Raw genomic sequence first — 26,229 nt, 5'->3', positions numbered from 1 at the left:
TAGACATGCAAGAGGAAGCGAGAGAAGAATTAAATCACTGCAAATCTGGACACAAAGAGTAAGGTGTTTAAAGATTGGTACTTCAAACATATAGGCTTTATGATACATGGGTGTGTGTTGTACGTTATAGGCTGCATATTTTTCATGCACAATATGAATCTATCTTGCTGGTAAATCTACTTCCCCCCCCCGTACTATGATTTTATAATCTCTATAATGATCTAATGTATATAAATATGTCCATATATAGCCGTGTTATATAAGATGTAATATGACACAATGAAACCTGGTGATTTATGTGATTTTTGTTGTTTTTATGTGACCATAAAACAACAAAAATACAGAGATTACAGCCATGATTACAGTTCTGTGAGGCTGTAGTCGGGCTCAGTGGTGCTTTGAATAAAATATTTATTCAGTTGGCTAAATTTGCGAGCATTTTTTTAATTATCCCCGAGGCCGTTATAATTAATCCTGAGGAGGCCATCAATGTCTGCAATCCATTAAATAGTTGCAAATGGCAAATAGCAACAAAAAAAATCAATTCAATCTTTATTACATTATAGTGCTATGGGGTTTTTTTGCCTTAATTTTACTGGGGACGCTGTTGTGCCACATGTCCATATCGAGAACCACAGACACATACGCTGTTTGGTGGAAAGCGATGAAACCCCTCTCTCTGACCATCTGCCATGGGGCTTTCCTCTGTACTCTGCAATCTGGACGGAAACAGGGGCAGACTGTGGTGACCTAATGTTGAAACTGAGAAACAGCCGCCCTCCAACTGAGCAGTACATCGCCGCCTAGTTATTGATGGTCAGAGTGGGAGATGTCGCCGCTCGGAAGTTGTACATTTTATACTTCATACAGCTGACATTTGCAGTCTGACAACCTGCCTTAATCCAAAATGTCATGCTGCACAAAAACACACCCTTATATATACATCTACAAACTTACACATAACCCTGTGCACAAATATGCATTTATACACACACGTAATAAATCAAATCCTGTGTTATCGAGCAAATGGGCAACTTGCATACAGTGTAAGAATGAAGTGTAAAAGGTTGTGATGTTCCAGTGATTGTGATTGATAGCAAAACTGTCATGTGCAACATCTATGGCTGACTGCTGGCATATGAGATTATGTTCCACTATGCTTCATGAGCTCACACTGGTGGTGGATTTGTGAGGTAGCACCTGCATACAATCATTTCCACACATAATTTACATTAAACATGTTGGACAGCCCTCGTGCAACACAGAATTTTATGTGGCACTACAAACATTACAGGCAGGTAGTCCATGATGCTGCCTCAACCTTGACAGAAATTACCAGAGGGGATCCTAATGGCAGCTGGGCATACCACTGTAAATAAGCTATTTGTCAGATATTGTCAGGAAAAAAAGCCAATGAACCCACTTGCAGACATTGTCTTAAATAATGAACCATGCTCTGATTTTATTTTTCCTTTTCAGATTTCCCTCATACATAAATCCAGTAAGCCAGAGAGGTATTTAACAGCTCATTTTTGACTTAAAACCATGTAAGCTGCAGTGCAAGAGACAAAGCTAGCATTTACCTCTCAGCCAGGCTACAGGTTGGTGAAGGGCGCGCTGGATTCAGACTGAGCAGAGGACGATCAAACTGAGGCCCAAAGCTTTAATCACATATGAACAGATGGCCTTGCTGGAGGACTCTCCTCCTTCAACCCCTCCTTCGCTCAGACCTGCAACCTGCAGCGCGCCGAGCTCTCGCTACCCTCACAGCGTTGTTACGCATCGATAATGGTCCACAGTAAAAAGGAGGCCGGCAGGTTGATTTTACAGTTAAAAAGATGGCTGTGTTACCACAAGCAAAGAGCTCCATCACTGAAACAGCCATATCAACATGCTCTCCATGGTTAACCATCTTTGGGCAGTGTATAAAACAATGCGAGTCCGAGAGCTTTATGCTGTGTTATGGCTCATGTACACATGACAGAGAGGTTTTAGATTCCTTTAGAGAAGACATTCCTGCACCTGACAATATCTTGTTTCATGGAATGCCTATTGGACATTACAAGCAAGGCAAATTACTCTCTCTTCGAACTACATTCACGAGAAAAAAAAAGAAAGACATATATTGCAGTGTACTTGCCATTTATCAAGAGACTTTATGTGGACTAGAAACATGAAAAATGAAAAGAATAGAAAGTCGACTCTCTTAGAAATCTAGGCGGTGATTTACGACTGAGGAATACAACTAATGCCTTTGTTGTGTTGCTGTGCATCAGTGGCCCGTCAGTGCCAGTGCAGACAGAAACAGAAACATATTCCAGTCAAATTCGAGCTATTTCTCAGACAAGGACAATAGAGGGGACAAAATTATTGATTTCCTTGTTAACTAAAGTTTCATGTAAAATACAGAACGGCATCTCACAAATGATTCAGGTGCTCCAGAGGAAGCAAGAGCTTGTAGATATGTACTGTTGCAGGAGCCCCACTGAGCAATTTTCAAGGGCTCTGGATTAAGACAGCTACAGGCTTTAAAATGTAATGATTTGTCAAACCACAGTGATATACTTTGCCATTGAGCGATTTAGTGACCGGATTCTATTCGCAGGCACTTCCTTTTAATCAAAAGCTGCAAAATGAAACTGTGAGCAGTCAACTGAAGACTACACCCAGATGACAGTATCACAGACAGAAATAAATGATGTCTCCCCCTCCCTTGTTGTCATGTGTGTATGCTATAAAACTGTCAACCAGCCAAAGTAATAGAGCATTGTTTTGCGCAAACTACACGCTAACGGTTGGCTGCTCCGTGTCATGGTTCAGTTCAACATCTCATCTATCAGGGTCAACAACGGCACCTCTGATGTTCCTCACCATGTCCAATCACCCTAAGATCCCCACCTTGTGCATCTCTTAGCGCTCAACAATTACAGTGTCCACCTCTGTGCTTTAATGGTTTGCTCGTACTTCCCCATTGTGGCTGCAGACCTGATTTTTCCTGTGTTTAATGGCAGGAGGAGGAGCAGGCTCTCTCTGCCCACTGAGACACATAGAGCTGTAATTACACTCAGCCAGATTGGTTAGGGAGAGAGGTCAGGGCATAGGACACTCTCAAAACACACTCAGGCAGATACTATATATATATATATATATATATATATATATATATATATATATATATATATATATATAGTTTATGGGGAAACAACACATGCTCAGTACATCCCCATGCAGGTCACACAATGTTCTTACACTACATACTATGTATGTGGTACACATAAACGTAGACACACGGGATGATTTGTGTAAAGCAGTGAGAGGAGAAAAGGAACAGCACTATAGTCCAATGATGGAGAGGAAGGAAACAGCATGAGGAGATGAAGTGGGCCAGAAACCTGGACAACTTGTCACAGTGATACTGGACACAGTGTGTAAGTGGATCCAACTGGAAAACATGAAAGAAAAGTAAGACAATAAAGTAAAAGCAAGTCATCTAGTTCTGAAGGTAGATGCTTACAATCCGCGGCAATCTTAGTTTTCTTCATGAAAATACATCTGAAGAATACCAAGGTGTGCTACTGTTTTAAATGATACCATTTGAAGGAAAATGAATACCAGGAAATGAAACGCACACTTTTCTCACGACAGTTGTTTTCACTTGTCAAACACAGGCATGACAAATATCATCAAGAACTTATATTCTCTGGCCTGTCATGCACTTTTTTTGTGTGTCACACCAAAAGCACAGGTGTAAAAATGTAGACGAATGATGCGTTAAGTTCTGTATCTTGGTATAGTACATGCTCGCTCTCTGGACACAGAATGAGAACCGAGGCATCGTTAGTGTGATTGGTAGCACCTGTGCTTTACCTGTGCATCAATTGTCTCTGGAATTGCATCTTTTTACGTCCGTTCCTTGCATACTTTCCATCAAGGTTATGCGTGACAGGACGCTAGGAGAAGACATGAGTGAAGGAAATTTAAGAGACTTGAATGTACTCTTACTGTGGGATGGTTTTCAGTGCACAATGTATGTAGTGACCCTCAAACCAAATAGCAGACGGTAAATGTAGTGCTCAATATAAGCTGGAGGACCTTTTTCACAGCATAAATTTGGACTCATTAGGTGTAAACACAGGTGCAACTAATGACATTGCATCAGTGGGACAGTATGCAAAGCGTATGGCATTTTAAATGTTATTGACAACACCTGTGTTTGACACGTCAATACTCTTGCTTTAAAAAAGGTCTATTAGTCTATTAATAAAATGAATAATTAGGTGTTCAGAGCCTCTAAATCTGTGATTTAAATGCCATGGCAAATACAAATGGTCCTGTTTCGATGACATTTAGTCAATTTTAGTGTGTTTTTGTGTGTTTAGTGTGTTTCACTAAATTGAATGAATCTATCCTCTATCCTGAAGGACACATCACATTTTTCAACATTTAAATCCACAGGATCAAAATAACATTCAAATGCATGTCATGAGTAACAATTTATTAAATGCAGTTTGCATTATTTGATAAATATTCGTTGATACATATTTGAATAAGTGTTTCTTGTGTTACTCGTTGAAGCACTATTTTCCCTTTAGTCATGTGCTTCCGACACAATATTTGCCTTTTTTACGCCTAAAAAGAATAACATGCAGTAGAATAGGTAACTATGACTTCCTGCTGTGAAATACAATATTGCTCCATATTTTGTGTTTTAAAATAGTATTACACTGTATTTGAATGCTGTGATGAACTGGCGACTTGTCCAGGGTGAACCCTGCCTTCGCCCTTTGGCAGCTGGGATCGGCTCCAGCGCCCCGCGACCCTAACGAGGATAAGTGGCTTAGATAATGGATGGATTGATGTATTTGAATGTATTGTAATTGCATTCGATTAAACTATCTTTTACTCTGTAAAACTGGATCAGCTTGCATTCTCTTGCACCTTGTATCACATTACATGAAGTTAAAATCACGTTTATACCTTATTTACAAGATAACAAGATAGGGAAAACTCCCTGCCGTGAATGGTAGGCAATGGGACTTGTTCTCGTATAGCGCCCTTAAACCACTTAAAGCGCTTTACCATAACAGCCTGCGGGAGCATTTTGGGGCTCAGTGTCTTGCCCAAGGACATGGACTGGCAGAGCTGGGTATAAAACTACCGATCCTCTGATTGAAGGATGATCCGCTCTCCCATTTGGCCACATTCGCCCCCAAATTTCCTATTCCTCCCTTGAGGTGAGCTCTATCAATCCTGGCCCGATAAATAAACAGCCTTCTGGTTTGAAGGACACAGAAAAGTCCAGGTTGATGGTTGTCGGTCTGTGAATCATAACAGCTGGCTGCATTACATTATTACACAGTTGGTTATGTTCCTTTGGCCCATAACTTATGGATAATGTGTCCTCCTCTTGTTGAGCTTCAGCCCCCTGTCATGTGCTCAATTAGTCGCCCCCGAAAATACTCTATTAATCTAACCCAAAGTATTGTCGGTAGGAGAAATCCGCTGCTCGGTCGACACAACATGGATGTCATCTTTCCATAAATTATATCAACCAGCTCTTTCTCAGAGATCAGTTTGTCCTTTGAAATGTGCTGCAGATGACTACAAATTCCTGGAGGAGTTGACAACATGCAAATGAGGGGGTCAAGGTTGTGGAAGTTGATGTAATTTTGCATCTTGGCAGCGCTACGGTTCGGATGAGTCAGGTTAGTGTTTTGCTCGGTCTTCCCTTCCTTCTGGGGGTACGTGAGTGACAGCGTTTCCCTTTCCGCTGCTTCCGTTTGCTCTTTGCTGGTGTGACTAGCATATACTCGCCTGACGAAAAGAAAAGAATGGAAAATTGGTATTGCACACGTATTTTCAAGTGGGTGGGGGCATGTAGCTTTTGGGCATTTTTTTTTAAACAATGATGCAATTTGCTGTAATGTATTTTTAAACTAAATTCAGACACATTCAACTGCACTTAATGCTGCTGTGACTAGTAATGCCATCACACTAAAGCTAACGTAGATGCATTTAATTAAAGCCCGCTAATAACCATATATTATACTGTAGTTGCTGTATTAGCTATTCTAATATTTACACACCTATACAATTTGTATCTATTCTCATGTTGTTTGGCCTCAGTGAGAGTTGGTTGAGGAGATTGATAAGCCAGGCCGTTAATGTTATCATTACACTTTCCTGCTTTGACATGTCAAAATGTCTGCTGTGAAAAAAAAGTGACTTCTCTTCACGCACAAAATAGAATTTACAGTGCAGAAAAACTTGGTTCAAAGCCTCCATGTAGACGTGCATACTGCAAGTGATACAGTACACTAAACAAATACTTACCCCACATGTATCTTTAGTAATCTTTGAGGAAAACCCTGCGGAGAAACATGAGCAGTGCAATCATGTCTGCTGCGCGATGTCTTCTTGTGCATTATAACTCAAGACTAAAAATACCTTCACAGTTCTTTCCCCCATGTTGAAGCTCTTCTCTTTACTTTCCCCAGATCTTCATTGCACTCTCACACCGTCGTGTTTTCTGTCGATCTCTTAAAATTTCCTTTCTTTCCCTATCTCCTTCAGTATTGGAAAGCAGCTGTGAAGAACAGACAAAAGGGTGACACTGACAAATGGACTTACTTTGTTTGGCTCTCTTATGTGCTGGTTCCAGGTGATTAGATTCTCTGTGTGGGCTTTTGATCAAGAGACCGGCTGTGCCCATTATTGGTTTCAATGAACGGCAGTTTTTCTCGGAGAACAAGTTATTTCTGAAGTAATTTTTGTAGTGGTTCTTTAAAATCATATTTGTGTATCATTCTGTAAAATGCACCTACATTTATACAGTTAGACGTCCCCCATGCCAGGTACATATTACTGCATTGCCTGCCACTCATTACATTGGGCTCATAGTGTTTGGATACAGGCTAAATTCTCCCATTTACCCAGAAATGAACTGTTTTCATGCGTCTCTGAAGTGAACACAGATGGCTCAAATAAAAACATATAAACGTGGCATTAAAGCTTGGGCAAGAGACATGTTTTGAAATGATTATTTCCTGCCACAGACCTGCATTTCTCTTTCAGTGGGTGTTGAATGATTGACAGTAGATGGAGCATAAGCGATCTCAAAGCAAATGATTCATCCACAGACACTCAAACACACAAGGCCTGTGAGGGCCACTCAAGAGTAACTTTGACAAGTCGGCCGAGAAGACACAGGACGATGTTTACCAGTGGTGGGGAAACATATTCTACCAGGCGACCCATGTGTGTCTCACCCTGGGACTCAAAACTATTAAAAAACATGTACCTAATTTGTTTTTGCATGTTCTTAAATGCAATGCTCTTCAGTGTGAGTTTGGAGTAGTTATTTCTGCTGTTAATGTTGTCAAATGTGCTTCACGGTGTAGTGAGGGATGTTTGTAACACTTAAAGCGGAACTCACATCAAAGTCTGTCAGGCCGTGGGGAGTACGAGCAAACTATTACAAAAAAAATGTAATAACACTTTTGTGGCTCCAGTGGGAGCTGTGCAAGAGTGACGTGTTGCCTCGAGTGACATCATATGAGGCAGTGCTGGCCGGGGCTGATGACTCCAAGATTGAAAAGGAAAAACAATCTGGGTTGCGTAGATAGAACAAAGTGAATTTATCAAGCCTTCGCAACCTGCTCTTTTTCTGTCTGAGGCTTAGTTAGCCGCTACTCGCAGAACACACCCACATCTCTGACTGAACTACTGGTGGTAAAGTTGCATGACGCAGGTTTTTGACAAGAACAAGGTTTGAAATAAAAAGATTTTTGGTTTTGATCCCTTTTCTTCTTCTTTTTTTACCCGAACGCCTCTGCCGACCAGTGAAAATCATTTTCACAGCCTTTTTTTTCTATCTGAAATATGAACATCGATGGATTCGTGATGTGCTATGAGACAGACAATATAGATGCAACTGAACACATTTTTCAATATTTCTACTGTGAGCTTTGTGGTAAAAGACTGCTTGCTGGACAATTTTCCCAAAATGACCCAGATGTTTTAACATATTTGCACATACTTTATGCACATTAAAGAAAAGTAGACTTTTGTACAATATCTCACTAAATATATTTACATGACATACAATTCGCCATCAGTGCAATACATAGGAATGTTGCATATTTACCAAATGTTAGACTCTTTCCTTTATGAAGAAAAATAATTTCGATGACAGAAGCTGATATAACTAATGTGTAAAGTAACATGTGCAACTTTCATATTGGTTAACAGCTTCACAGGAAATAAAAAAAATAAAATCTTAGTACCACCTTATCAATAATCAAATATTAAGCATTGAAAAAGTAATAGATCACATGTACATATTTATCTTCATACATGTAATGGATTGCTTTTGTACAAATATCTTATATAACTTTGGCAGTTTATCAAGAACAAAGTTATCGGAAAAATATTAAACAATAATATCAAACTGTCAGCAATGTCATGTAAGCTTGCCTTCCAAAGCTCATGTTCACAGTGGTCATTCAGAAAGGCTGGAAGCTGATGGCCAAAAACAAAGAACAAAAAGCCAAAGAAAAGGAAAACATTTCCATCCTTTCTGCTAAGACTGTTAGCACTGGAGGCTGTCGTCATTGTTGTCATGTTATAAAATTACAAACACCTATGAAGGTTCACATAGCAGTCATCGCCATTTAAAAAAACATGGTCTATTTTCAGGTCGACTTAAAATACAAACAGTTTGAAGGCAAGGGGACAGGAGCCAGCTCGGTGGCCACTGTAGAATCATGGGAGAGACATGACCGAGAAGAGGACATGCACAACAGTGCTTTGTGGAAGAACGTGAAGCCAAAAAACGAGGATGCAAAATGAAAGACTTTGCAACAATCAAAACGCCACACTGTCAGAAAATGACTTACACCGGACAAAATAATCGAGCAAATTTCAAACATACAAAGTTCACCATAATTCATATACGTTGGTTTTGTTCTTTTTTTCACTGGTTTGGCACTTTATTGGAACAAATCTCTGTTCAAAAAGACTAGATGTTGTACAAAAGGTATTTCATGTCTCGTTAACATAACTTGTAGAATATAGTACTTAATAGTAAGCATACGGTAAGTAAACACTTGTACATACTGTAGTTTTAAAATGAACATTCCAACAGATGTTTTACGCACATGCACAAAAACAAACAAACAAACACAACTCTTGCTCTCTCACTGTCTTGCTGCCTCGCCACATTTGGGCCTCCTGCGCTTCTCTTTGGACAATCTCATTCTCCAGCTTCTATCCAGAAAGAGCATCTGTTGCTACTGCTCCCTCTCCCTCTCCCTTTTCTCCATATCTCCCACTTAAGACGATACAACTTTTTTAATACTGCATTTTTTTGTTTTTCGCACATTACGATACTTCCTCCGCCGAGCGCGTGTCTGTCTTGAGACGCACAAACTCTTTGGCCACCTCGTCATTGGTCCTTTGAGAGAGTATCCTCATGATGGTCAGGCCAGTTTCGTCCATGGAGACGCTTTTCATCAGGGGGTAGCAGGCGGAGCAGCTGCCCTTGTCTGCTAGCTCTCTTAGCTGGATGACTGTCATGCCGATGATGCGGTCCTCACGGGCAAAGCAGTAGTCCTTTACTGAGACGTGCAGCTCGTAGGCCTCCGGACCATGTTCATTACTGAGAACACTGGGAGAAATGACACGCAGGGATCAGAAAGGCCATTCTCAAGAGTTTAAATAAGTTCACAGGAGGCAAAATCAGCAATGTTTAACTATACTATGTATATCTCGTTATATAATAATAATAATACATCTTCTTTGTATAGCGCTTTAAAAGGGACTCAAGGCACTTTTTTCCATGGTAATGACAAACAATAGAGGCAGCAATAAAACAAGAAAGATGACAATAGTGAACAAAATAATAATAATAGTATCAGAGGTTAAACAGCAGATTTGAATAAATGGGTTTTAAGTGCTGTATTGAAAGTGGCGAGTGATGTCTGAGGTGCTCGGGTTCGAGAGGGAGAGGGCAACAAAGGAGAACGCCCTGCTCCCCCAGGTCCGATAACAGCGCTCCCAACTCTCACGGTTTCTCAGTGTGACACGCTTTTGCATGTTTTCACACGCACTCATGCCACACAACCAATTTCTCACGGCGAAAAAAAATTCAGATTTTGGGCCGAGGCGCAAGTGCTCTCAAGTGTCACGCGTCGAGCGGGACTGTCACTCACTTCGGTGTTAAGTCACGCCCTCCCGCCACACATCGTATTTCTCACGCTGGAAAAAAAAACTGGAGGTTATTTAATGTGCCGCAGCGCGCAGACGTGACCTGGTCGCGCTGCCCTCGCCACAGAGGAATCAAGCGTGTCTCCCCTGAGTCCCCTGGAGTTGTGCCGTAAGGTGCCACTCATCACACAATAGAAAAAAAGGAAATGGGCTACACGGATAGACAATCAGAGAAACGTATCTTTTGCATCTGGGCAAGATGTAATGACAGGCGGGACTGGAGTTGTCCGGCCGGACAAAATCTCGCTCCAAGGTTTCTTTTTTAAATTTGGCAGCTCGGCTGTTCTTCAGTATTAAAAAGGATCATGTAAATGTAGGGTTTACCTCATTGTGACAGGTTGAACACTGTCAAGTTAGCTGTGAGTCTATTAAAGTATACTAACTTGACTTTAATGTAAAAATAATTTAAAAAAAAAAACATATTGTTTAACATAATTAAAAGCCCAGTGTCATTATGAAGAATATTACACGAGTGCACACAAATTGTTTTTTGGCCCATGACGTTCGGCTTTGTTTCCAATGAATATAGTGTCAGGAAGAGAGTGTGGCCGGGTGATATTTCAACAGCTTATTAAATGTGTGGCTGTGATGAGACAATTCATTTGTGTTTTGCGAGTGAAATGAATGTCTCTATTCAAATGAGCAATTATTCGGAGGCAGCTTTTTAGTTGCCAGCCACAAAAGCGACGCTGGCATTGTTTTCACCTTTACCCCAGTCTGTGTGTGAGTCACTGTGGGTCAGGGTTGTGTGGTCCTGAAGACCCCTGCTGTACACCCACTGTACTGCCGCGTCAGCGGTTTTAAGTACTTTGGCAAATTTGGTCACAGAGATTGCATCACAACTGTGCAAGATGCAGTCATCAAACTGCTTAGTTCTAAGCGGTGTGGTCAGAGCAAGAGTGCCAGAAGTAGAGGAGGTGTAGGAAGTGGTGAAGAGGCCATTGCCACCCCGCTTCACCCATAGCAAGATAGTCTTGAACAGCTCCTTCAAATTCCAATGATAATGGTATGATAATGTTATGATAATGATCCTGTTGGCCTATATATATGCAGACAGCACTGAGTCTGCACTGATGTTACCCTCTGGTGTTGATGGTCATTGATATTGATGGTCACTGGTGTTGATGGTCACTTGACTTGTTAGTGACTCAGACCTTCAAACAGTTTCATGTAATGATCAGAAGTGCTGGTGAGGCAATTTCATTGCATTCCCAGGAACGACTCACTGTGTCACTCCGGTATTATCTGCTATATACTGTATGTTGCTGCTTTCTAGTATACAGATAGTATACTGAATACAAGTTTGAAGATACTGTAGTATATAGTCCAGGTACATAATGTTGACTATGTTTAGGTTGTACGTAGGCAGCAAAATGATGGATGATATGATTACTATTATTCATTTTACATTTAATTTAATTTTAAATTTTAACGTAGGCTTTTGAAAACACCCTGAGCTTTGCTCCCTCTTCACCTCTTTAACGGCCGTGTAGGATGCACGGTGACTCACTATTGGAATGTTTCGTTGTACTTTGGTGACCAATTGTTATTCTTGGTCTTGGTGCTGAATTTGCGCTTCTTGTCGGCGAGGTGTGGTCCGACGGCGTTGACCTCCACAAACGGCCGGAACATGGCGTTGGTTTGCCAGATGAGGTTGTTCACTGCGAACACTAAGAAATACAGAGGAAACAATAATCAGCAGCATAGATACATATATAGATGAAGTCAAAGCTAATGATGGTTGAATATATTCATGGCCTTATTCTTTATTTTTCAATGTGTATTTATCCTTTTTCCCCACAGAGAACTGGTTAAATATAGAAAATGTAATATTATATATATATATATAGATACAATTAGAGGTACAATTGATAGCAGAACTTATCTGGAACATGAATTATAAACATATTTAGATATCTAATGAGTCCAAGTGCAAGGGTTTATTTGGAGACCAACAATGTGCAGGGATCAATCCATCATGAAGACGACTGAGATGGGTTTTTCTTTGCATAGGGAAATCTCACCCTTAACGCTGACTTTGTGCTCTCCAGTGCCAGGGTGAGAGATGAGATTCACTTGCATTGACACCTCCCCCACGGATCCGTTGGATGACTGACCTGGACACACACCAAAACAACAAGAGGAGAATTTAAAAAAAAAAAAAAAGAGCACAATGAAAATCATTGAGAATGGAGGAGTGGCTGAGAGGAAGCCAGGGAGAGAGAGAGAGAGAGAGAGAGAGAGAGAGAGAGAAAGAGAGAGAGAGAGAGAGAAAGAGAGAGAGAGAGAGAGAGAGAGAGAGAGAGAGAGAGGGAGGGTGTGAGAGTGAGAGGAAATCGGATCCAAAACTGTGGGTGCAGCTTTGTGCAAAAAACACTTCTCTGTGTCGATAAATGAATAAATAAAATACTAAACCCAAGAAAAACAGTCGGGGAGTAAACTTGAATTCACCATATGGCAGCAAAGCAGCAAGCAACGCCAGGGTTTCCTTTAGCTTGAGGCGGAACAAGCCGCAATAAGAAGAAAAAAACGAAAAAGAAATAATCTGCCTGGTTTGAAGGCAGATGGTGTGGAGGGAAGCACTGACAAAATAATGTTCCGCACAAAGAAATCCTGTTCAACTCAACAGGAATACAAACAAAACATTGCATATGACTGTATGCAGTAAACTCAAGTGAAATGGGAGCAAAACATCGCATCAGAGAGGAGGTAAAGAGGGGATACGAGTGAAGGCAAAGCGATACTTCTGGGCACCACACCCTGCACCGGGTTTTCAACACATGGACACATACTGCTGCCAGTAAACAAATAGGACTCATTGCTGACCATGTGTCTCACTTCCCCTGATGCAGGGAGTTGTGTTTCATCCAGTACGGGATAAACAGATGCTTAACACTGGAAGGCAAGTGCCTGTCTGGTTGATGAAGGGACACGTTGATCCAATAGCTAATCAATATGTACCAAACATGCAGTGCCCATTATGACTGGGAATGAAAAATAAGCCTCTTTGATTTTTTGTGATGACAATTAAGCCGAGGACATGTTACCTGGGCAAACAGCACATTTACGTCAGCTAGCGGCTGAAATAATGTAGTTAATAAAAAGATGCTGCATGTTTTCTGACTGGGAATGAAGATGAGACACTGGAATGGGCATTTCGAGGGACATGGGAGAGCGGAGTGTGAACAAGATGAATGGCGCATAAGGGAGATAAGAGAAAGCAAACACAGATAAAACAAAAGGTGTTAGTGAGGAAGGTCAGAAGATCAAGTGAGGGAAATGCTAACAAAAAGAGGTGACAGATAAGAAGGGTCAGTTGTTGGCATTAATTACTGCTGAGCTGTGATTTCATTCATTTACATTTCACTCTTGGCTGTTTTGAACAAACAAGATGGTATTCTAAACCAAACAAAGTGACACAATCAACAGTTCCTATACGAGCAGAACACTGGGAAAAGTTCCCTTGAAATTACTGGATGAAGAAAGACGTGTTTATTTTTTGCCAGTACTGTTCTGTATTGTAGTCTAAAGCAGCTATAGAACAAACATGAATACACTTGTGTGCTTCCAAACACACACTTCACAGGAAAAGACACACGCCATGGTCTAACTGTGTCACAGCGCCGGGGTCGGTGATTAATGAAACAGTGTCCGCTGTGCTTCATCAAGCATCAGCACATCTCCACACGGTCTAATGACCTAATGCACTTCATCCACCACTAACTCCACTTACAGGCATCACGTTAGACCACCTCTGATAAAGGAGTGACAACATGGCGTCAACTCTGAGAGAGAAAGCACAGGACCACATCAAGCGATCTCACGACGGCACACCGCGAAACACTGTGCGCTTCTGCCCATCTGCCAGTCAGCAAGGAGGAGGCCGCTGGTTGGGCCTGCCGGCTGCCTGGCTGGCTGACTAGCTTCCCATCGTTGCCATTCTGTTCCCCGCCGCCCGCCGACGCAGCGTTCCGCAAGGCTGAACACACTGAGGCGGCCAGGAGCTTAAAGCTTCAACGCCCCACTGGGCTGAATTCCCTCTCGAATCTCTTCGTACACCTGAAGGTATTTCCATCTTGTTGGAGAGAGCGATGGGAAAACGACGTCCGCATGAAGACAGATGAATGAGACAACGACACGTAAAAAGTGGGTCGGTGATGACGGAGGGAAAGAGAACAAGAGGGAATTTATACATCTACACTGTATCTTCTAAATGTGTCATGGCAGTGTTGTACGTGTCTCTAATAAGAGAGGGAGAACTAGAGCATGGGAGCATTTATGACCCTCAGGGTACAGGGTGGCAACTGAAAAATGTGTTTATTTTCTGTTTATTTATTTATTAGCAGTGAACGAGATAAAGGACTTCAACAGTGAGCGGGTAAATGCAATCACTGCAATGTCCACTGCACATATAAGCCTAAAAGAAAATCAGTTCTACAGAGAGATCCTCACAACACATTAACTGCTTTGAAGAGGAAGCTAAGATGTGTGGAGGATAAAATGAGCCAGGGACTGAAGTCTGATTATTTTCAATTAATTCGAAATACCAAAAGAAGGAGCTCTTGATTGGGTGATAACAAAGCTTTCCTTCTCATTTATGCATTTAACTGTGTTCTGTTATTGAAGTAAAAAGACTGCATCAACATAATGTCTTCTGAAATTAACTACTGGAGTGTATCAAGTTTAATTATGTTTACAATCTAGTATCTGAAGAAAGTGCTTAAGTGCTGTGATGATAAAAGCACACAATGTGTGCTTTTATCCACCTTCTCAGTCACTTTCACAATCTAAGCATCTTCTAGCATTGGTCTTGCTTCCCATTTTTTTTTACCTGAAGCTACTTCAATGCGACACTCTCCACAGAGCTCTGAACTTAAAGTTGTCCGTTACTTGACTCCTGAGGTAATTCCACTCCCTGAACTGAAACCTAATTGAGCCTGACCTCGGCTAGCTCATTACCTTGAGAGGTTTGGGTGCATATATATTTCTTGATCAAGGCATCTGTAGGTTGAGTGTAAAGGCTGAGAGCATATTTGAGGGACTTCATGTCTGCGCTTTTTTCAAGGAAGGTTTTCTTCAGCCCATTTCCTCCGGCATGGAAGTATTGCTGAAAAACAAACAAACAGAAACAAAAGCAGCTCGGATTTAGAATTTCCCACGGTGAACAGAAACTTTGCAATAACATGAACATGATGGCAACCTCCTTCGAGTTCATATACGGCGGCGGGTTGCAGTTGGCTTACAGTAGTCTATGATTATGTGGACAGGATGCATTTAAAAAAGGAGGCGAAAACACATAAACCAGAGAAGAGGCAGCCGTAATAGCCACTTTTGTAGCTAATTACTAAGTATTTACATCTGAAACCCGTGCTTGAATAGTTAATGCCCAATTGTGCTGATAAGCCTGATAGCTGAGGACAGAACAGGCTTTTCTCTCTTTTCAAATGCCGTCACTCCCACTTGTGGAAGGTGGGAGGGTGGCCGCAGTCAGGAGGTGTTGCTCAAAAGTTGAGATGAAGTTCTTGGAAACATATTTTTAAACCATTTCCTTCTCCTGTGCCAGAGCTAATTTGTTGGAGTTGTTGCAGAGTTATTTTTCGGATGTATTGTTGAGATCCAAGTCAGAAGGTGGAAACCCAATCTCATACCCTGAGAGGCACTGGATAAAATAATATGGTTGATGTAGGATGCACAAATTGTTCCGGTTGACATTTGAGCCACCATCTCTTCAGACATAGAACGACGCCCCCAATAGGGACCGGTTGATATTTATTTGACTTAATCAGCATCGAGGGAGGCACTGTTTTCTGCCTCATTATTGGCTCATCTGTCACACGACTTGGTAGCAATTCATAATAACTACACACTATTTAGCATGAATAAACACCAAAATATGACTGACGTGATGCATAATCTGGCATGCAGGTGGTTAGTCATGGGTGGAGTTCATCCAGAGAAAGAAATGACATCCCACAGTAAATGAGAAGATGCATGTAGGTAATCTACAACGTAGCCTGTAGTGAACACTAAATATATCTTATGGATAAAGGTTTAAGCTAAAGTGCTTCCTATAGCCTACCCCTATATATATCAAATTAAATCAACATACATTTACAATATTTATTGTAAATATTCTATCAACACTTGCTTAATTAACTTAACTTAATTTTTAATGTTATAAGGCTCAGAATGTTCAGAACAATCCTGCAAATTAATTTGGCGACACTCGTAAAATCTCCTGCAACCCACCTGTGGATCCTGACCCCCGTCTTCGGGATGACTGCTCAATAGTAAACTGCTATTTCCATTAATTTATCACAAATTGGTCACATGGGGCCGCAATTTGGCGAAGCCCGAAAGCTCCATCCTGAGAGGGGAACTCAATAGTTTTGTTTGATTTTGTTGTTCGGAAATCTTAAGGTAATGTTAATCATTCCTGCTGTGCTTATATTGTTTATTAGCATGTTTGTTTAATCGAAGAAAGCCGTCCTAATCACCTCGTCATTGCATTCCTGTTTATGGTCATGGAGGGAGTTGCTACATGTTGGGAGAAGCCCGTAGTGCTTCAGCTCGACTCCAATGCTGCATCCCTCTGACAGGCGACACAGCAGCATCGCCCCAAAAACATCTCCCTGCCTCCGGCATAATGACCTGCCATGACTGCCATCTTTCCTGCAGAGGACTATACTTCTGCGGTCTCATATATTTAGCCTTTACCTTTGCTTCTGTTCTTCCTTTTATCTTTCCCTAATTCCTAAATCTCTATTTTCTGAAATGTCCTTTTTAATTATTTATTTTTTTATCTCTATCCTTGAAGGCTCATCAGTGATAGGCATCTTGTGGCTTAACTCCTTTGAGTCTTTAATGAATCTACACAAACAGGTACTCCCATGTCTAAAAAAAAACAGGGTATATTCTTGAAGAAAAAGAAAAAATGGCATATTCTGACGTTGTAGACCATCACATATGAATTGAGAAAATCAAAACTGCATTTGAAGAGAAATAGACAGCTGTCTTTCTTTGACAATCCCTCACAAGCCAGAGTTTAAAGAAAGAAACCAAGAGTCCATTATTGGGAAACAGTTGAATAGACTGCATGCCATCTGCCATCACATATGAACTCCTGGATGGACCAGTGCATTTATCCATTATCCGACCCATCAGCTTTCGCAGGATCAAAGTTTAGTCTGGATAACATATTTTCAGTGGGATAATAACTAAATGCACTCAAAGCAAAATGTTCAAGTAGATATACTGTGTTTTAGCCACTCTGCTGTATACGTGTAACACAATATGTGCCTTTAGGGTAACATTTGGACTCAATAGTGATATAGTAGAAGCCAATATTACACATTTGTAGTAGTCACTATGTGCAGTATATTCTGCCCCATTTGAAGGCATCACTCTGATGTTTTGTCTTTTGTAGATAACCTGTGTACCGCTGTTGTGTACTCAATGTAAAAAAATATGATGCAAATAAGCCTCTGAACAGCATTTTTTTTGGTCTGATCTTCTCACTCTCCCAAGGCATTACTGATCTGTGCTAATTGACTGTTCTCATTGGAATACTGATGAACAGAATTCCACCAACATGATTGATCTAAACCTGCAGGTGGTTTCCTTGGAGACAGCAGAATCAATTAGTTTTGTCTGCAGTTTACGATGCAGTTGTTCCCCAGTGGCACCTCACCATAACTCTCTTCTTGTCCCTGGATAACTGTGGCTTGGTCTTGAAATTGCCTCAAATCCCTTTACAACAAAAACGAGTATACAGCAGTAAATTAACAGCGCTGCATTTCAAACTTTCTGGTGCTAAGAAGCTTTAGCACGTTCCCATATCCCTGGATATGAATTCCTTACGCATCCTCTCGCCTCCTTGCAGCTATTTTGTGTCTCAAAAAGAAACAGCAAGGAGGTGGAAAAACTATCAAAAAGACGAGACTTCGAATCATTAATGCCAGCTCATTTGCAAATTGTGAGTTGACAATGAAGGATAACTCTTTTCTCCATTTTAGTCGTTGACATTCAAATAATACAAAAACACATGTGCGCACGCGCGCACACACACACACACACACATACACACACGCACACACACACACACGCACGCACAGTGTCTTTGATTTATAAAATTCTCATTGAAATACATTAGCATATCTTTGCTCTGCTATGCCTTATGGCTCTCCTGTCTTTTCTTAAGGTCAAGCTTCGCCCACCCGGTGTCTCACGCTGTACAGCGAACACTGTAATCTACATAAAACTCACCTTGATGGTGGGAAGTACGAGGTCCATGGCCGCACACTGCCGTGGAGTCAGACTTCTGGCTTCCTCTCGAGTCACATGCTCCTGGAGGGAGAAAGTTCAAGTCAAACTCTCTACAATTGGCACAACACGAACGGAGTTGCAAATGCTTTAAATATCAAGCTGTTATTCCAGTTTAATGGTAATGACCTCAGATGAGCCACGGTACTCAAGATTTAGTATTCACTGTTTACAAAACAGCGCCAATTGCAATCATTGTCAAACTGCAAGTCTCTGATCAATTTGATCCTTGCTGTCTCACACATGTTATCATTATAATTGAAGTTTTTTTTCTAATTTGTGAATAAATTACAGTAAAATAACTTCTGGCACACCCTTATTTCCCAGGCGTTTGCTCTAAAAATGGCATTAACGTTTCATCAAAATGATCTTGAACTCACTGACGACTACAGGCGTGGTCCTAAACTGCACAGTCTCATCCGTCTGGCTACTCGTGTGTACAAAAATCATTTAATCAACATAGAAGAGGGATGCACAATATGATACAATGTGAAAACATATCATCCCTCAAATGTTGGGCTGCATTTGCTTATATTCAGAATATGATATAGATTCATCTCCCAGCAATGTATTTTAAGCAGATTTTAAAGAGCTAGTGTGAGACAAAACCTGCTTTAATCAACAGCTGCGCCTTGTGCGAGGTCCAAAATAATTGAAGGCTGCATCAAGGAAACAAAAAAAAACCGGGTTGGTAGAATTGTGTGTTCAAATAGAATTGAGGGTGTGTTTTATGAAATGTTTTCTCATGGATCGAATTGAATGAAAATAAATCGTTCACTTTCTACCAAATTTAAGAGGTGGAGCAAATAAAACCCAACAAATCTTCTCACGTGACTTATGCTTTAGAAGATAAGTGCAGCCCAAAAATGACCAGCTCAAAGGATAGATGCACACGGCATTATTTGTGTCAAACAACCACATATAGGCCTGAGTGACTCTGTTGCCAGTCTCTGCCATCACAATGTTCAAAGTTCAGAGTGCTTGAATAGTTACTTGAAAGGTATCAATTTTGAACATGAACAAAAAAAATAATTGAGCTGAAAGTCATAGTCACAATTCTCAAGATGATGAGGAAAATATTTTTGAATGCTTGAGTGAAAAACACCCATCTGTGTACTGACGTACTGTACCCAGAGGTGCCCACAAAGAACATCTGACAGACTCCTACAAACAACACAAACATTAGTGGAAACACACAAGTCTGCGTCTCCTGTATTGCTCAGAGCTAGCATACCTCTCTGTGGAACTGTCATACCGCTGTTGTTAGTAAAACCACAGTGTAACCACTGATCCAATGCCTCACTACACAGAGCTCGAGGGATTGCACATCCTCTGGTCACATCAGCAATTAGATGTCAGCTCGGCTAGTGTTGCACTGAGTTACACTGTACAATGTAAAAGCCTACAGTATCTTGTATAACAATGCTTCCAAATTACATAATCCATCCATCTAAATTTGTAGCTAAAGTGAATCTAAGTACACAATAAGTTGCAGGTGCTAACTGATCCGTTTATTTCCATCCAGACACTTTTAGACTGTGGATGAGAGAAACATCTATTTTTACATTTGCGGTAGCTTGCCATGATGTTGTTCACTCCAACATGTAGTGACATATCTGGAAAGCTGCAGAAAGGAGTCTGAGTATATCTGTATTATCTGCCTCTGATATACTGTTTACAATATAATACGTAATGTTCAGTCTAATAAGAGATGTCATTTTCTGAGTTGCCAAGGAGTGGGCAAAGCTTATCTAAAATTAGCTCAGATTAGCTGAACCCGCCTTTGGTTCATCCACACATTACCTTCAGTTTGGACAGCTGTCCCAAGTCCTTAGCAGCATTGAAGATCATCTGAGCTCCTTGCTGTTGGACAGACAGACAAGTTGCCATGAATGCAAGGAAAATAATCACTCAATTGATGAACGTGGAGGAAAAATTGTTATAAACAAACAAAAGAGCAACAGAAGATGAAGGGGGTGAAATGGGTGTGTTTTAATAGGTGGAATGTGTGAGATACAACATAAATAATGAGTTATCAGCAGAATGTGAAGGTGGCAGTGATGATGTTACGTTAAAGTCTATGTATGTGGTTTGTCAAGATATCTAGTAAAATCGGGACGCTAAACAGCTGAACCTGTTCTGTCTTGTAATACCACTCGATACTCTAGAGGCCGATAGTGAGTCACCGTAGCGGCCAGCCTGCCCTCATTCCAGGGAACGAAGAAGTTTGTCAATTAACACACCCACGGCCTGTGTGTGTTTTAGTACTTTTTTGGGGAGCGATAAAAACGTAGGCAGAAACGAGAAAACGTCTCACACCAACACCTTGTCCTTCCCACCGCAGGGAAGCTGCATCATAGGGAGAAGAGCTTACCAGAGTTACCAGTTAGCTCAAAGCCAGTGCCAACCCCAGCACTGGGATTCTGATCCAGGCGGAGCGCCCAGATCCCCTGCCAGGTCAACACAATTGATGTTGCCGCTTTTACACAGGTTAGACCGAGCACTCCACCGGCCAGCTGTGACTCCTGGAGCTGGGGTTTGAGCTGGCTGAATCCGAGTTGCTCCGGGCGCTGGGGTCAGCGTACTGAACTGTACAGAACAGCCCGTGGGTAGTGGAACAATAAACACACAGATGGCTGATGTAAAATATAGGCCGTCACCTCACGTGGAGATTATCACATTTTGTTCAGCTCTCAGGGTTTTAGCCATTATGTCAAATGCAATTTATTCCCGCCTTCTTATTAGTAAGTAGTTGGCTTCTTTTTTGAGACATGCTTTGTATTGTTTGGACCAGGTAGTAGAGCTGAAATGCTTCCACCTTTTCTTTGGAGCAGGTGGCTTTGCGTCACATCACATTACACATTGCATCTTTAAAGCTAGTTATTTTGGAAACTCCAAGTGCCAAAATGATGACAATGTTTGAAAACTGCTTAACATTGTGGCATTAGTTCACTTTAATGTTTCCATAAAAACTACAAAAACAGTGAATAAGATATTCCTGAGATTAAAAAAAAAAGAGTCAACCCAGCTCTAATAGAAGGATTAACAATTCACCCCACGTGTGCGAAGATTTAGAGATGCCATGTTTCATTTCCTGTACAGTAATTTGAATGTTATGCAGGAGCATGAGAAAGCTGAACAGATGGAGGATGTGAGAGAGAGAGAGAGAGAGAGAGAGAAAGAGAGAGCGAGAGAGAGAGACAGGTGGAGAAGAGGAGGGAGGTGGTGAGTAGGCCAAGACATAAAAGAGTAACAGAATAAGGAAAAAACAGATGATTGATCAAACTCACACTCTGGTCACTCAGTGGAGGCAGAACAATTGTTCTCTCGATGGTGTTCAGCACGATTTTCCAAAGCTCTTTGAGGACTCGTTTCAGCACGGTCTTCTCACATATCTTGGCAAATAACATCAAACTGCAAAGCGGCAAAATAATGGCATGTGTCAGGTCAACGCTCGAAGCCCGCGTCTCAAACCGAGCCAACACGGCTGCAGACAACAATAAGTGATGACGTTTTCATAAATAATATGATTAAAGAAAAGAAGAAAAAACACCTGTGATTCATAGACTAAACGCAGCAGCTTTATGCTTTAATCTCACCCTATTGTGCAAGCAGGGTTTCAGAGACAAGAGGAAGGATTTGGTATTTCCATATCATTAAGAGGATTCCCTGTAATACCCTATTGGCCTCAATGTTGCTTTGACAAATGGTTGAGAGCAATTCCCAGAGTTCAGCTGAAGCATATCAGGACTATGGTTCTTTTGAAGAATAGAAATAAATATATGCCTTAAAGGTTGAAGACATTAACAGATAAGGCTGGTCTAAAAATACATGAAAAATGGTAGTAAAAATGTTACTGCTGTATTAATTTTATTCAGAATTTTCTATTATTTTATTTATCAACCAGAAAACTTCATAATACGGAAACTTAGAAAAACTGTCCTGAAAATCTGTGGGTTACGCTGGGGCCCTACTGACCACCTCACCTACCATCTTAGTGCCATTTCTAACCTGTTGCTTCCACTACTTCCACCACTAGTAAATAAATCAAAATTAGATTTTGACACATGAGAGTTTATGAGGATCATGAATAGCTAATAATGTAGGACTCACCATGGTGGATATTGTACTTCAGTGGTCCCACACAACACAATTATGCAGTTGATTAAATAACTTAAGCAAATTGTCATGCTGCAATCCAGGGACATTGAGAAAATACCATTTTTTTTGTCATTTCACATTACAGCATGTTCACATGCTTGAATGGAAACCAAAATACATGCATGTACAACCAGCCGTGGTTGACTAAGAAAATTGTCCTTACTTTTGAGTAGAGAGGTCATACACATTAGTGGGTAGAGATAGCTGAAATATGTGTCTATTAATCGACTTGACCTCACAGATTCTGATACAACCACACCAAAACTAACCATGACCATATTGAACAATTTTAACACAAGTCAATTTGAATGATGTGGTGCGATTGGCTAACCTGACCCACCAGGTGGATTGTTCCCCAAAACCATCTGAGAAGCTGTCATTGGAAACTGTTTGGAAATGGCAGGCACTTTCACAAAATGCTTGTCAGGTGATTGGTTGAACCATCCGTGAATCAAACTCTGACCAAAGCCAGTCGGGAGAAAAGCAAAATAACTTTTCGCATCAAGCAATGCCTCCGGTGCTGTTCATTGCTGTTCTCTCTGTGAATAAATACTCTCCAGTTGTGATATACCTGCTACTTGAATCTATGCTCTACTTCTATGGAAGTCCTTGTGGTATCTCGAACAACAGCCTGCGTCACATCACACACAGCAGTGCCAGGAGCTGCCGGTAACTCCTCTCAACATGCAGATTGTTCCGTGCAGACTTGCTGAACACACACACGCAGATTACTTGACGTCTGACAAGATGGATCTTCTTGTGATAATTGATTCTCGTGTCATCTCATAACATCACGAGAATCCAGCTGCTGTGCAAGATAAGGAATTGGCCCGGCTGGTTTTATCCTTTGTGCGATAACTGAATGAATATTAGCAACCCAAAAAAAAAAAGGACACGTACAAGTGACAGAAGTTAATAACGGTAAATCAAAATAAGTCAAATTATATTAGGCCACGAGCCAAGCTGCTTAAGAGCACATTTTACCGGGTGATATACTGTTCTGACATCACCTCAGGGCCAACCTCTAAACTTGATGGTAGAGCCTATTGATGCCTGAATCAATTCATTTTAATTGGTTTGCAAAAGAGGTTGGCATTGGTGAAGACCAAAGCTCAACACTGCCTCACATGTTAAAGGTTAACACTCTGGCATCCAGTAAATACTAACTTTTTATCCAGCAGGTCCATAAGAGGCCGGAGGACAGTCTCTGCATCCATGGCAGCGTTGCTCCCTTTGGCTGTGCCTTTCATCTGAACCAGCTCCTGGTTCATCTGCTTCACACAATCCTCAATCACACCTTTGAAACTGTGTGACAGAAAAAAAAAAAAACAATCCCTTAAATCCTTTGCTCCTGGGTTCATCTTTTCTGCTGTAGCAGTTGCTGTTGAGGCTTACTAATGCCTTGTTCATATTACGCGACTTTAGCCCTTATTTTCCACTTTCCAACAGTTTTTGGAGCTCCTGGACAAAAGCCCCAGATCAGAGGCAAATCTGCATTCAGGAACGCGAGCCGAGTTGCTCCCCGGTGCATCGTAAACACATTCCAGATATCTAGTATGCAAAATATCTAAATCTGTCGGGGGAGCTACAGCCAATAAGATTGCAAGACAGGGGGTGAGTGCAAATCTGGCAAGGGGAGCGGGGTTGCCTCGCCTGTTGCCTACCTGTGTGTGCTATGAGTTGCATTTGCAACATGGAACACAGTTGTTGTTGTTGTTTTTATGTCGCACCCTTTTGCAGACATTGTGATCCCTTTAAGCACACTTACTTTTCGTCGGTATTTCTGCTTGAGGGAATTACTCACGACGCATAGCATTTTGAGGCTAAACATGCACCGGGGGAAGCTCGGAGACGTAAAAAACATGAAGAAGATGAAAGCAGAGGAATGCAAGCATATGCTATATTGCACACATGGTGCATTCATCATCCGCATCTATGAATTTTGCTTATTTAAGCTGTTTTTATGAGAAGAAGGTAATTGATTTGATGATAACCTCTCAATTCGTAAGGCAAGAGACAGTGATTAAAGCTGTGGAATAAAAAAACTCGTAATTACACACAACATGTCTTGGTATCATCAAGGTAACGTGAAGTCGCAGCCTAGTGCTGTCATATTTTAAATTAAACCAATTCAAGGCCTTTCAGCCTCTCACACCATTTACCAGGCGATGTCAGTTAAGTCCATGAGGGTGATCAGCAATCTAAACATTGTGAAAGTCGTGTAATGTGAACTAAACCAACACAAACACGTTGCAAAGCGAGACTTCAAGTCAATTACATTTTGACTTTTAGTAAAAAAAAAATGATTTGAAAGAACAAGAAATGAATAGATACAGTAATGAAAATGATCCCCAACACACACTCTGAGTCACACTAATGCTCACCTGGAGCCAAACACTCCGCTGAGCTCATCCAGCACTGTGTTGAGTTTATTCTGCAGCTCCTTAAGTAGATCACTGGCCTCGGCATCCAGCTGTCAGAGGAAAATAGACAGTTACTACATCATTACACCCCGTACATTCGCCCACATTGACGAGAGCTCTGAATCTCTGCCTCAACTAGGGTGGGGGTGTTGGATGGCAAGACAACAGGAACCGAGGAGTAACCTGCCTCGCTGGTGGCCTCCCACTCATTTTGCCTGCCATCTGTGCCGAGCGACACTCTGAATACAAATGGACGGCTCACCTCCGAGCGCCACAATGATGACTGCTTGCCGGGTCACGAGACACGGCAAAGAAGCAGCCAGCTAGTGGTCTCTCAAAGAGGAAATATGTTTGTGCACGACTAGATACAGTATAGAGAGTTTGCTGTCAGGCAACCTTGACATATATAAATCCTACAGGTATTCTGATACTGACATCCTCTTCCTGACTTCTTATGTTCAGGAAGGAAATTGTTGCTGCATGTGTTTCTTTGACAAAACTCATTTGAGTGTGCAACTTTCCAAAATTGTGTTCATTATTTAGAAGATGTTGATGTAACTTGATTCATATCTGGAGCTATAGTTTCCTACAAGCCTTTCTAAAAACATGTATTATGCGCATAAATATCTGGAATGATATTCTGCAAAATCCAACATGACCTTGCGATGAAGTATTTTCCATATACCAGCTCACACAAACACATTTGCAAAATTGATTTACAGTATGTATATGCCCATGCATGGCATGTGTTGGGTTTCTGCAGCACCACTTTCATTTTTATGCATGTGATGGATGTGCAGATGTTTGTGTTTTGGGGCCTATTATAAGCAAATGCATGGGTGGATATCAAAAGTTTGTGCTGTTGTTCTATGTGAGTGCATTTGCGTGTCGTTAACCCACCGCATGTATGAGTGCATCTGCATCACGGTTTGTCTCTGTGTTTATGAAAAACAGTCACCATGTGCAAATGTCCAAACATTGATTTTTTTGTTTTGTTTTTTTTGGATGGGGGTGGAGAACACACGTCGCAGAGGCTCAGTGCCTGAGATGGATGTGT

At 41.2% G+C, this 26,229-nt stretch overlaps 1 protein-coding gene across 4 annotated transcripts in view; it reads right to left on the bottom strand.

Annotated features, from left to right (window-relative positions):
* Positions 1 to 8,059: 8,059 nt before the first annotated feature.
* The window catches only part of LOC137802531 (protein unc-13 homolog C), a 95,770-nt gene continuing 77,600 nt past the window's right edge, over positions 8,060 to 26,229 (bottom strand). For all 4 annotated transcript variants that reach the window (XM_068600510.1, XM_068600682.1, XM_068600595.1 and 1 more), the window contains 9 exons: positions 25,134 to 25,222; positions 23,917 to 24,054; positions 21,879 to 22,002; positions 20,392 to 20,451; positions 18,532 to 18,612; positions 15,226 to 15,373; positions 12,291 to 12,383; positions 11,777 to 11,936; positions 8,060 to 9,667 (listed from right to left, as the gene is read on the bottom strand). In XM_068600510.1, the coding sequence (XP_068456611.1) occupies positions 9,382 to 9,667; positions 11,777 to 11,936; positions 12,291 to 12,383; positions 15,226 to 15,373; positions 18,532 to 18,612; positions 20,392 to 20,451; positions 21,879 to 22,002; positions 23,917 to 24,054; positions 25,134 to 25,222 (1,179 nt within the window). In that variant the 3' untranslated portion in view covers positions 8,060 to 9,381. The remainder of the gene's footprint in view (positions 9,668 to 11,776; positions 11,937 to 12,290; positions 12,384 to 15,225; positions 15,374 to 18,531; positions 18,613 to 20,391; positions 20,452 to 21,878; positions 22,003 to 23,916; positions 24,055 to 25,133; positions 25,223 to 26,229) is intronic.

This window comes from Clinocottus analis, unplaced genomic scaffold (assembly GCF_023055335.1).
Source record: "Clinocottus analis isolate CAN_PGR_092001 unplaced genomic scaffold, fCliAna1.0.p SCAF_1, whole genome shotgun sequence".
Taxonomy (NCBI): domain Eukaryota; kingdom Metazoa; phylum Chordata; class Actinopteri; order Perciformes; family Cottidae; genus Clinocottus; species Clinocottus analis.
Note: the sequence above shows the minus strand (reverse complement) of the source record. Positions and strands in the feature narration are given on the sequence as shown.